The sequence below is a fragment of the Myiozetetes cayanensis genome, unplaced genomic scaffold, assembly GCF_022539395.1.
Source record: "Myiozetetes cayanensis isolate MyiCay16 unplaced genomic scaffold, myiCay2020 scf15, whole genome shotgun sequence".
Taxonomy (NCBI): Eukaryota; Metazoa; Chordata; class Aves; order Passeriformes; family Tyrannidae; genus Myiozetetes; species Myiozetetes cayanensis.
Genome location: NW_026087159.1, coordinates 7,809,120 through 7,822,722, shown reverse-complemented (window position 1 = coordinate 7,822,722; position 13,603 = coordinate 7,809,120). Strand labels below are relative to the sequence as shown.

General features: G+C 41.6%; 1 protein-coding gene across 4 annotated transcripts in view; it reads left to right on the top strand.

The window, feature by feature from the left end:
• The window catches only part of KIAA1210 (KIAA1210 ortholog), a 53,566-nt gene that overhangs the window by 5,333 nt on the left and 34,630 nt on the right, over nt 1-13,603 (top strand). Inside the window, exon 1 of one of the 4 annotated variants that reach the window (XM_050310266.1) lies at nt 8,127-8,308. The exons of the other annotated variants lie outside the window; for them this stretch is intronic. Coding sequence (XP_050166223.1) covers nt 8,247-8,308 — 62 coding nt within the window. The 5' untranslated portion in view covers nt 8,127-8,246. Of the gene's footprint in view, nt 1-8,126; nt 8,309-13,603 lie in introns of those variants that run through there. 4 annotated transcript variants of the gene reach the window in all.

The window sequence follows — 13,603 nt, the reverse complement described above, 5'->3', positions numbered from 1 at the left end:
ATCACCACAACTTTTGTGGAAGGAATACAAACAATTTACATGCTCTGATTCTGGTGATCACATTTCTTCTGATCTACTCCTCAGACTAGGGCCTTTGCATCTGCTTTTCATTCTGCAGTTACAAGAGGAGTAAAAACAGTCATAGGGTGTGACTGAGATTTTATTCTACCCTACATTACTCAGCATCAGCACAATCACGTACCCTCATTCCTCCAAAGGAGACATATTTCATATTTGGAACAGGTTCTCATTTTGGTGGAAGGGTGTATGGGACTCTTCAGACATAAGGTTTTTGCTGGTTTTGTAATTGATTCTAATAAAAATACAAGTTTGCTCTTATCATCATTAATATAATTTTTACTGATGACCAGTAATAATTCCGCAACTTTCAATGGCATTTCCTTTAGATTGTTATGACTAACATCCCATTATATTTAGCAAATACATGTGAATTCATGGTGAGAAAACTTTTCTCAAACTAAGAAAAATATCCAGACACCTCATTAGCATTTAGCATTTTTGCTTGGTTGCATTTGCCTTTAAGAAATACTAAATTACATCCATGGTGAGAAAATATAACAATATTGGTTTTGTGTAATCAGGAAAGCAGTGCAAATCTGCAAAGCCATGTTGTAACTTCGTCCATCAATCTTTAGTGGCTTTTAAATGCTATCTGGTCTTACACACACTATGGACAAACAGTGCTCAGCAGAAGGAGGGCTGGCTTAGTATTCCCATGACCAATGGGAGCTCTCTGAGTGCAGAATGAGCAGAGCTAATCTTTAGACTTCACACTAACTTATCTCCAGGCAATGTACTGAGTCCCTTGAGGACTCAATCAGTACGATGCCAGGCAGTATCAGTTATATTAGCCTCTCTGTTCTATCCAAAGGAGCTGTTTCGTGGGAGGATCTGAGTTTGTCTTCGTGGGTAGGTGCTGATAAAACCTGTAGAAGGGGTAAGTGACTTTTCAGGTACATGGTGACAACTGCTCCTCCTTCTGTTTGGACCCACAGTGTTGCTGGCATTTCAGTGTTTGAAAACTATCTGCATGGAAGGATCCACTTAGCAGCAAGGATTCAAGACCTGATGTCAATACCAGTGGATCTCCAGTACGTTCTGTTTAAAGGGTAGCAGTAGAAGTGGTAAGTCTGAGAGTGGCATTTATCCTAGGAAAACTGTTGGTATCCCCTAAACTCCATGGTAAGGCAGAAAGATACTAGAACAAAGGACTTAAGTTTGTCATGGCTCTTAACTGCAGCTTTTTTGGATGCCACTGATCCTGGGGTGACAGACCCATGGGCTCAGTGAACAGCTGAAAGTGTGTGCCAAGCTCTGTGGTTGGGAAGGACCAAACAGAGCTCCAGTTTAAGCATGTGATTACGTGACTTAGTGACACAGAACTGTGGTTTATTCAACAGTTTTAGGTAAAATTCTTCTGCAATTAGCTTATTTCCTGCCTCTGTATATTTATTAGATATTTTCCCTTCCCATTACGGTGGAACAGCTCCAGCATATTTAAGAGACAATTGAGAGCACACTGGGATACTTAGAGATTGCCAGGACTTGAATCTAAATAATGTGTTAGGCTGCTGTGTAAGGACTCTGCTGTGCTTTGGGTCTGTTCGGGAGAAACGGCCTCAGTATGAGGTATTTTTTATTATGTGATGACTTTAAAACTCTGGACATGCAAGGCCAAATAATGTAATGCAGCCACTGATTTCTAATTTAACTCAGCATTTTGATGCCAGTGCTCCTGTAGGAGTTCCCACGGCTGAAGGCTGGCTAGTGAACTTAGTTATCTTGGGTATTTATAGGGTGACTATTCTTGTAGGCTCTTTCTGGCTGTCCTTATTGAGCAAGGGAGGATGGGGAAAGACTCCAAAACACAGTTCCAAGCACCAGGAATTTTTGAGTTCAGTTGCAGTTTGTGGATTCTGGAATTACTTGTCCTCATTCACTGAATTACTTGTCCTTAGTTCTCCCCACTCTATCTGCAGTATGGAGTAATACATTCTGTGCAGAGGAACACAGGTCTGGTGTCTCAAAGGTATCAAGTGGCAGGAATAAATTTATTATTTCTCAATATTTTCAGTTATTTTGCAGTTTGTGGAATGAACCAGGTACAGTATTCATGCCTTTATACAGAGGAAAGATAACAAAGAAAACACGATGTTATCATTGCCTACTAATTTGAGTTAAATGTCAAGAGTATGCAGTTCTGACTTTTATTTTTCTGTTTGCTTCCCCTTGGAGCAATAAAGCCTGCAGGCAGGACATTCTGGGACTTCACTGCCCTTTTCTGAAGGTTAATGGTCACCTTATCTTTAGCCTTGTGTTTGCAGGCACTGGAGCCAGACAGCCTTTTCCCCAGAGCTGCACTTCCCTGATTTCCCGTATTATTGCTTCAGCCGACAGCCACTGAGATGGTATCAGAGATGACCTTCGCTTTTGAATTTTTATTTCAGTTGTGGTTGAAATTCAGGATGTTGATGGCTTTAGGAATAATATTCCAGATGTGGGAGTCCCTGATTCTGCTCTTGCTCGTACCTGTACAAACGAATCAGAAGTAGTTCTGTTGAAGAGGTGGGTCTGCATTAGTGCAAAACCAATATACAGGGGAAGTCATTAAACTTGATTGCTGTTCACAGCACAGGCATTAGTGGCAATGTCAGTCTGATCTGTCTCCAGGGGAGTTTGGCGAGAGTGTTGGAAGGACATTAACTGGATCTATCCCTAGAGGGGAGTTTGGGAAGAATGGGGCGTAGAAAACTCAATTCATTATTCACATCATCTCAGGATATTTGTTTAGACTCAGTAACTGTTACCTCTGATGTTTGACATCTAGACTAGGCACTGGTCCATGTGCCTGTAGCTACATACTGTGTTCTCACATTTCTTTCCAGATGGTCTTGTATACTGGTGCCTGCCTGGACACCGAGAAGGAAAAGTTGTGTTGTTGGAACTTAATATTTTTTAACATGGTATTTTCTTAAGTCAGAATGTGCAGAAATAGAGCTCCTTTGTTCAACTGCTGCACTACCCCCCCTTAGACAAAAGAACCACAGTTTTCCAGTGTATAAAATATTGACCGTGCTAGTATTTTCGCAGGAAATACCAGCTCTTCCACTGTGTCAAAAATAATCTGCTTTTCATTCAGATTCTTTAAAATCTTAGACTTTAGATTTATGTTCTTGGATGAAAAAAAGCAGAGACGTGAGAGGCAGCACATCCTGGCTATATTGTCTGTGTATAGAGGGATACTGTCACTTCTCTATTAGTAAATTATGTATTTACATGCAAATAAATCCTTGTAGATTTGTAAAATGTCAAGCAAACAATTCTATCTCTGGATCCGTATTACTTGTTTGTCAATTGGTATTTTCTGTCACCGAAGTCTGAGGTTACATCTGTGATCCTGTTGCAAATCTAGAGGAAATTACCTTTTGAATGACACATGGTCTGACCTTCATCTCCAGATAATCCAGGAAGAGTTCACATTTGGCTGTGGGGACACAAAGGACAGATTTAGAATACCAGTATTTTTGGCTGTATTTTAGAATTCAGTAATGCACTGGATATCCTATACTGAAGTTTATCTTCCCTCCTTCCTCAGAGGTGAAGACAGTGTGTTAAACTTGTGGTAAACTGCAAGAAACAATTCAGACTCAGAGTTACCAAACACTGGAATCAAAGAGATTATGTGTATTGCTGCTTTCTTTGAAATATTCTTGTTATTGAAGGAGATTGCAGGAAGTCCTCTAACAGGGAATAACAACAACAAAAATCCCCCAAATCCCACACATTGTACACAAAGTGTAAAAACAGACATAATTAGAGCAACATACAGTAATTAGACTCCAGATAAAGTACCATGGCAAATTCTTCTGGCTTATATGCATGAATAATAAACCATTAATAGTGCATAGTTGGAGGTCTCTATGCTATCTACTTTCAGTTTCAGAGATAGGCTTTGACCCTCATTTTCCTCCTAATATTAATCACAGATGGATGTATAAACTCTGCAAGGCAGAAATCCTCTTATCTCCACTTCTTTGTTGTCTGCAGAGTACTGTGTGTGATTCTAACCCTGTTTGTTTAAAGCTCTGATACTGCAGCTTTTAACAGTGGTGCATGTTTAGTTGTTTCTTTAGAACTGAAGAGCTGTCACAGAAAATTTCTAAGCCAGGCTGATTTGCCAGCCTGGGAGTCTCACTTGTAAGAAAACTGAATCCATTTCTCTTTCAGGAAAGTGTTTTCTGAGAGTCACATTTATGCTGGCACACAGTTGCAAAGCGTTGTTAGGGGTACAGATGCAACATGCGTGTAAGAAATGCATGGAATCTTCATGGCATGAAATCCAAGTGCCCATAGATGAGTATGTGACGGCTCACCCTGTCACAATGGTGACAGGGGAGATGCAAACCTCTTTCAGTGAATTCTCATCTGATAGACACTGTTTTCACAACAGCAATACTCACCAGAGGAATGCAGTCAAAATGCTTCAGTGCCTAGGGAAGAAGAAAGCATAAACCAAACGTCCATGATTAAACACAGTTTGTGAATCATGGGATTTCCTAACTGTGTGACATCTGGTCCATCCCTGCTGCTGTGCACTGTGTCTCTGTCCTGATGGACAGAGCAAGCCAGCTTTGGATGGCCAGTTTGTAAAGTTGGAAGTGTTTGCAGCCTGGGAGCTGGGCAGGCAAGGACATGGTCAACCCTTAGAGACCCAGTTGCAAGAGGTTACAAGAAAAGCAGGAGCTCTGTCAGACATGGAACATGTTTAGAATTGCTGGCTGTGTGTGTAGTTCCTGACACCTCTGCTGTCAGGCTGCTGGCGTGTACCCTATGTATTTGTAGTATGTATATATCTGAGTTTCCTCCATTGGATTAGTATTTGCTGTAGTTTACTTGTGTTAAAGAGGCCCTTTTTTTGCCATGACACAGGTGACAGTGCCTGAGAAACGAATAGCTTGCTGATTTTAGGAGCTGTATTTTGGTGCAAACGTTTTTCAGGACTGGGTTCCTGGGCCTTGCTCAGACTTGCCTCCCTCCTTCCCTTTGGAGAAATTAAGAAACTTGTTGGGAAGTTTACCAGGCACTTGGATCTCTGCTGCTGCCCCTTCATCGCTGCTGGTACCACTGCAGGAAGGCAGCTCCCCACCAGGACTGCTTGTTCTCCCAGAAGGGGAAGCAAGGTGGATTTGGATGTGCTGTGATCTCAGGGGGTTGTGCAATGTTGGGCTGTTGAGGGAAAGCAGTGACAGTGAGTTTGACAGTGAGTTGAAATAGGGAAGGCCATAATTTTCAAGTGAAAGTAGGTCTAGACTGGGTTATTTTAATTAAGCCAAGCCACAAACTTTAGAGGAAATCCAGATCTGAACTTCCAGGTGTTTAAACTTGCTGTCTTCCCTATCTTTAAATAACCATCTTTACTTTGCCAAGGTCTGTATTTGTGGTTATTTGGTGTTCACTACCTTTCCAAGCTGAAAACAGCTTTAATTAATTAACTGGCAGTAGAGCAGCCTGTTCACTTCAGCACTTAAGTGAAGAGCTAATGTAAGTGCAGCAATGTTTGGCTCTCAAACCCGGGGTGCAGTACATAACTGCTTACTTGCATTGATTTACCTGTGGATGAGGAGCCACGATATTTATCAACATCTAAGATTTGAGACCTGTACCCAAAAAGCTCAGTGTGTAGCCATTTGGAGCTGTGCTGGTGATAAAGAAGCAGAGCAGTGAATAATAAATCTAACATGAAGTGGTTTGGAGAGTGATATGAAGATAGAGAATCAAAAAGGATTCAATCCTGAGGTAGGGTAATTATTTTTAATGACTGTTTACTAGTCTTTGCTTCTTGGAAAGTAAGGGGGGTTTGAGATGGTGCAATGTGTCTTGCTAAACTGCCAGTTGCTGGGAACAGGACCATGTTTGACCTAAAAGGAACCCAACAGATGAAGATTTGCATGTTCAGGTAAGTAACTTCAAGACAAAAATGCGTGAAAGAAAAAAAGAATAATGAAAGGAAGGCAAACCATCTGAGGAGGTTTGGGGACAGGGAATCTGCTTCGTGTTAACAAAAACTCTGATCTTTTGAAGCTTGTGGGCTGTATTCTACACCAGGTGAAGTGATGAAATTCTTCCAAAGCCATCAAGATTGCACCTTTTCACTGGCTTTGGAGACTGTGCCTTCTCATTGCAAGGCCATTTGATCTTTCCAGCTTTTAAATACAAATGTGAATTTTTCATGAGGTCTCCTTCATTTCTTACTGTACTACAAATGTTTCTGTTGGCAGCATTTTCTGAACTAAATGCCAGGCAAATTTCAGATGCAATCCTACATCCAAGGTTTTGAACATTAAGCCAGTCAGAAGGTTTCTCCAGTAATCTCCAGGAATTCCTTCCTGGTGGTTGTTACCCAATAACTGAAGCCTTGATTTTGCATTTTTTTTTCCTGTGGGCTTTCTCTGATGGGTGGAGGTTAATGCTCTCTAGTGAGCCTTTTTCTGCTGGGATTAGGAGTTCAGCATGAAGTCATCATGACAAATGCAGTAATTCAGGACAATGATGAAATTTGCTTGGGTAAAACTTCAACTAGTGTTACTGTATTTTTGCTTCTTTGTCTTTTCCCAAGAGACAGAAAGTGTATCTGCTCGAGGTCAGGTTTGATTTGCAATTCTTGTGTGGGTGGCATTGAAGTTGGCTGCTTGGAGAGGCTTTTGCTTTCCTGCTAAGTGGGAAACTAGACTAGAATATGATTTATTTCCTCTTTGTGATGGCTCTTGCTCTTGCTGTCATCTATTATTTGTGTCATGTCTTTCCTTTGTGTAGGGGCCTTAATATAAAATAGAGAAATGGAGTTGTCTGTTCATAAATTTCAAAGTTCTGCACTGCTGGAAAACTGCTGTAGCTGAGTCATTTATGCGACTCCTCACCGGAGGTCCATTTCTCAAACGTCATGTTTCTGTTAGGGGAAAGGTTTTAAAACAAAATACTTTTTTTCCTAGTATTGCAGAAGAACTGCTCCACCTTAGATCTGGTCTTGCTTCTCAATGCCTTTAAGAGGAACTCATACAGAAATTATGATACTGCCTCTTACTGGCTTGCCAGAGCCAAGTATTCAAATATTGTGTACTAGCTGAGAAATACAAAAGCATGTGGTTTTCTTCTGATCTTCTAGGAATTACTGTAAATCTTTGCTATTATAAGAGTTATGAACTTCCTACTTTCAAATATATGTGCATGTTTTAAATCAGGAGCTGACATTCTTAGCAAGAGATGCGACTCCAGGAACAGGCTGATGTGTTACTGGCTGCTGCTGCTCCCTCGATGTGTGCAGGCAGCACAAACAATATCTTGCCTCATATCTCTGTTTTTACCTCAACAGAGGCCATGAACAGCCATCATGCAAATTCATTTCCACATGAATTTAATGCAATATAGTGTCAGAAATGTGTACAGTTATGTTGTCCCCAGGGCTTGGGTCACCCCTGTGAATGAAGCTGCTTGAGGTTTATATTCCCCAGCATTTGCCTCCTTCCAAACCCAGTGAGGGGGTCCTTAGTTGTGATAGTGAGTAACAACTGTTAGTGTATTGTCAGAGGTCATCACCAGGCAGTAATTTTGTCATATGGGTCTGCTGGCTAATTTAGACTCTAGAGCTTTTTGCCTGACCTTGCAATATTGCAGGGATGTACTTGGGGTTTTTTTTCCCCCCTGTTAATGTGTTGTTAGAATAGCTTATGATTTACAGTGAATTGGGATAATGCCTGTTTTGGAAGGTCCTGTGCACCCCTTATGTGCTGGAGAATAATTACAGTTTTTACTGGTTATTTCAAAGATGTCGCAAGTATTTTCTGTAGCTTTTCTCCGTCTAAAAAAATAACAATAACAATTAATCTCCTCAGGGCTTCTTCACATCCTAATTACAACCAAACCCCTCATTAGTCCCACAGGGAGGCAGAATCAAATGCCATATGGTATTTTACACTTAGGATGCTGTGCGTACCAAGAGCTGGAAGGAGACAGGAAAAGGGGGAGTTAACAATTCATAACCATTTATGGAGCAGGCACAGCCCTCCTTGGACCCAGTTCAGCAGAGTCTGAGGGCCTCAGATCAGGAACTTTATCTGGCCAGTAATTGCGTCGGCATGCTGGCTGCCTTGTGCGCGCGTGGGCAAGTGGTGAGCTCGACACAAGGCTGCAGAACCCCTGGCTGGCATCCACACACAGGGATGAATTAAATGCACACACGCCTCCCGGGAAGCACCATGGCTGGATTCTACGGGTGCCTGAAAAGTAAAAAGTAAGTGCCATGCTGAGCCCTCCCCTCCACCTTTCCAAAGTGAGCTGAGTCAAGTGAGTACTTTGAAAACCTGCCTTTGTTGTATTGCAGCTGCAGCACTGAGCAAAGTGCTTATGCCTTGGGACTGAAGCACCATTCTGAGTGCAGAAGTGCAAAAAAATCAGTCCTGGGTAAAATATTAGTGTGGTGAAAATTGGTCATGTTTTTTTCCTTCAGAGGTGTAGTCATGAAATATTGAAAAAGGAATTAAGAACCTTTTCCTGTTTAATTATAGCAAAGGAAAAATGCTGTCTTGATTAGTGATTAGCTATATTGTTTATATATTAACACATAAAAATGAGAAATGTACATTGGCTTTTATAAAACCATTCAGCTGGAAGTCTGGCAGTAAATGCTTTTTAAGAATTTGATGCGCTCAGTTTTTCTATAAGCAATCTGAGGTTTGTTTCTGTAATTGCTCCCTGTTGAGAGATTCAATTGTATTTAAAAGAAATATTTCTTTATTGCTTCACTGACATGTTCTGTTGGAGTAGACTATAAAGGGAGAAGAGAATGAGACAATGCATGTTGGTGTTTGTTCTTTAAACTGCCATGAAGATGCATTCTGTTTTTGCTTTGAATTTCTCCCTGCTAAGGAATGGAACAAAATTTCCTGCTGCCAAACCCGAGCAGTGGTTTGATCATGTTTTGCTCCAGCAGACTGCAGAGGGCTCTATTCTTGCACCCAGTGTGGGATTACAGACAGGGAACATGCACAGTGGAAGGCAAGTGAAGCTGTGTCTTGAGGCTTAAGATGTGAATGCTGGTAGTTGAATGTGCGGATAAGTCCTAGTTAGCAGAGGGGAAAACAGTTCAAAAGTGGTGATGGATTCTTTTTCCTTTTCCCTCTCCTAAAGGTTGTATCCCTCACACTAACAGTTTGTCTCATGTTACTCTGGTGGAAATGTGCTTTTTCAAAGGCACACAACTCTCTTGGATTTCAGTTAGCATTTCCTTCCCATATTGACTCTTTTCCTCCTCTGAAATTTGTAACAGGGAATTAAGATTTGGAATTCAAGTTTGCTTTAAATAAAGGAAGAGTATGCCATCATAACTAGAAAAGGTCTAAGAGTGAGTCCTGATGAAGATAGGTGGATTGGCCCTTGAATTGACAAAAAAAATCTGTTTACATTGTTTGATTTATGCTAAGAGGTTTTTCTCCCCAAAATTCTCCAGCATTTAATGCATTTAAAACAAAACTGAAAGTCTGAGAGTCAATAAAGGCTGAGCAGATGAGGCTTTTTACATGTAGTATAGCATCTCTTCTTTCCTGGTGGATCTTCATCTGATTTATTAGGAACAGGGCTTTTTTTCTTCAACAGATCCTTCTTTCTTGGTACTCCTCAGGTCTCTACACTTGATAATACACAGATTATATTCCTCAGCCTGTTATTTCAGCCCTCTGATGTGTTCCCAAGTGAATTAGTGCAACTATTAATACTTTGCAGTCTTTGCAAATTTTATATGCTGCTGTTGACTGTGGTTATTGGCAGTTAAAATAAGTCCAAGACACCCGTTGCAGTAATAGTGATGTTTTCAGCCTGAGATTAATTTTGGATGAAATTTGTTTGGAGTTTGATGTGAAGTGTTTGCCTTTCTGGACAAATGCATCATTGGAATGGCTTCCCCAGGTTCTCACGTGGCCATTTGACCTGTAGGAGTTAGTTTGCTTTCTGAATGAAAGCTCTTTTGGAATGAAGTGACTTTTATGTGCTGAGCAGTTGGCTTGGGCACCAGCAGGAGTTTGGCCAAAGTGGCATTAGAACTCAGTGCAGGGACAGTGGGAGAGGGTTCCCTCCAGGGCTTTGAGCTGCCAAGTCCAGCTACAGCACCTGGACTGCTTTAAAAGAAACTTTGGGTAGTGCTCTCCTTGTGCTGCTGTCACATTTACCTTCCCCACGTTTTGCAAGAGAAGCAAAGGCTTGGTCCATTAATGTGTGGCTGAATCTGATATTTGTGCACAGTCTTGTGGGTTTTTTTAATGTCCTTTTATGACATAAAGAAAAAAGCCAAAGCCTAATCCAGGTAATTCATCATCACAGCTCCAATCTTGGATGCTATGTCACTGAAGTAAAACTCATAGATTGCTTTCATATTTCTCTTTAGGCAGCTGAATAACTTCAAATTGTTCTTCTGGTAAGTTTATAGCTCACCACCCTTGTTGCAAAGTTTTGTTTTTCTTGGTCCGAGTGTGGTGTCAGAAAAAAAAAAAATTAGATCTGGACAGATAGGATGAAGTTTTCTAAAACCTGTGGAGGAATCTTTTCATGTATTCCTCAGTTTTTGGTAATAGCCAAGTATGTTGTTATAAGCTGAAAATGTGGTTGCTTGAATAGTAAGGTTCGCTGATGGTCAACACAAACTGCCAATTTCCAAAGACAAAAATAGTGTGTTAGAAGCTATATAAAATAGCTGGCTGAAGGTTTAGTGTGCCAGCTCAGAACTGCTTTGTATAGCAGGCTATAAGAAAGTGTATGTAACTGGTCTGCATTTAATGTGGTCACTCAGGATTTCATGGTGCCTTCCACAAACAATCCTAGAATTACGGACATTTCAATTTGAATGTGCCTTCTGCTATGCCAAGCTCTGCACTTCCAGCAGGGTATTGTGTTCTTTTCCTATAGTCCAAAATTGTCAAAAATACTGAAGTGCACATTTGTCCTGCAAAGAAGTTTAGCATTTGGGTAAAGCAACTCTATCAAGGAATGCATCAGTAGAATTTTCAATGTATTTTCAGACTGTTTGAGATGAAAGTAATTGCAAATGTGGAACAATGTTATGGCTGTGAAATTGAGTAAAATATGTTTTCTAGGTTAGGTGCTGCTGCTGTAGTTTATGTTGCCTGTTCAAATGAGTGTCAGGAAGAGAATTTGATGTTTGCTGGGTTTATTTCATAGATGGTACAGTGCTGCCCACCTGACAGATAACAAAGCTGTCTGTTCACTGCCTCCTGCACCTTCACCCCAAGCCCTCATACTGGAGAAACTCATAGGGGACAGTGGAAGGAGTGCCAAAATCCCTTTGTCCTTGGGGCTAATTACACTTTTATTACAGCTTTTATATGTGTGTAGGGTCCTTCGAGCCTTTTGCTCCCTATCCACAGCAAGCAGCTGTTGTTTTAGCTTGGACACCAGCAAGTGAATTGGAAGTGGTTTGAAGCTCCACCAACTGCTACTGAAGTAGCAACTTGGCACGAGGGGAACGGGGCAGTTTAAAACTGTTGGCTCTTCTCTGTCAGCAGCTCATTCGCCTCCTGTGGCCTCTCTCCCTTGCTGGAGGGCTGTGATCACCACGGGGTCTCAGTGGCTGTGTGTACTGCCTGCAGGACAGGATGCTGTGTTCTTTGGCGTGGTTTTAGATATGCAGCATCTCTCCAAGGCTCAAAGGCTGTTTAAAGCAAGACACTGAGTTCCCTGGCCATCCCTGCCTGTGTATCCCCAGCATATCTGGGCTCGTCTCAACTCAGCAGTGCTCCGTGGGCTCAGTGCCACTGGCACCTCTCAGAAGGCTATGCAGCTTTGGAGTTGGTGTTTTCTGGGAGTTGTGGCAGAGCTAGTGGTCCTGTGGTGATCTGGGGGTCTGTCTGTGTGTCTGATGAATTGTGGTGAAATGCTTTCCACAAACATTTTGGTGTTCATAAATATGTCTGTTTACATGTCTCTGCTGTACATCACTTTAGCACAGTGTTTCCCACTAGGGCAAGAATCACTCATTAACAGCTTTTCAGTGTTGGTTTTTTTTTGAGGTGAAAATGTCTGAGTGGTTTCTGCCCAGCAAAGCAAGTTCACCTGTGCAGAGACAATCCTTGGATAGGGGTGACAATATTAGGTTTCAAGAAACAGCTTTTGTGGAAAGTGGAGAGCTCTCCCAGCTGGGACCAAGCCAGAGAGGATGAGCTGAGGTGAAAGGACTTCTTGTGAGTCTCTCAAGGGAATCTTTCAATACACAACCTGTGAGTATGTTTCTGTGCTTGGCAATTCTACAGATTGGACACTTGTGAGCATGTTGTTTTTGGCCCACAGGGATCATTCAGTGCTGTGCCTGATATTAAATGTGTGAAGGCTGTTTTCTTGTTCAAGCATGGTAGAGAGGGTAAACAAAAGCAGTCAGGAGGTGTCAGAGCCACGGCACTGCAGGCAGTTGGGCACAGTTAGTACAATGGTGCTATATTACTAACAAAAAAATCAACTATTTCTCTTTGTTGATTCATTCCATTTGACTCATCTCTGTGCAAGAAGTTCAGTTCTGGCTTAATACACCAGTGAGTCACTCCACATCTCCCAGTCCTCCTCATTCTGTTCGTGCTTCTCTCTGGATGCTGTTTGTTTTAGCAGCCACAGTGATGCAGTGTGTTTGCTGGCTGTAGGCAGAGGAATTCCAAGCAGGCATGCCAGTTTGTTTGGTTTCAGCCCTTTCCCTATCACCCAGGTTCTGAGTATTTGACAGACATGCTGTCAAATGGACCTCTAATGCTGCTTGTCCTACATCACTTGCACTGGAGCAGAAGCTTCTTGGTTTGGGACAGTCTGCTGAATGCGATTCTCACTCTTCTGCATCATTTGACTGCCAGGTTTTTTGTGTACATTATTTTGCCAGACTGAACCATGAAAACATCATGTCATAATTTTGCCTTCTGTAGACACTGGCCTTTGTCTCTTACACAGAAACTTCTGCTGCTCAAAGTGTCTAGCTTTGTACCCTTACAGCCAACTGGAGGGATTAATTTGTCATTTCCTCCTTGTGCAGAGGTATAGAAAGTTTAATAGCTGTGATATAAAGGCCTAGAATTGGCTTTAGACGCTGAAATTTGATGATATGTGGAACAAAAATGTAGTAGGTTCAAACTGTACTTCCAGTAGATAACCTACCTGAGCTAGTGTAGGGCAGCTAGAACTGATTATCAGACAGACTTGGGAAAATCTCAGATAAGTCTGTTCATGGGGAAACAAGAGAAAAACAGCAAGGTAATTCCAAGGTTGATTTCCACCCCCCCGCCCCCATTTCTCCTAGGGATTGCTGTTGTAAGAAAACAGTTGAGCACAGGGTGCTCCACACTAATGCAATTCAAGCTTATAGTTCTGCATTAAGTCTGTTAGAGTCTTAAGGTTGGGTAAAACTATTTTGGATACATCAAATACTAACTGCAGACTCATTTTATCTATCTTGTTATTTTATTTGTAATTATTTGTATCAAGATAGCAGGTGGCCCTTCAAGGCCCCACTGGGGGAATCACTGGATAAACAAACAAGAAAACC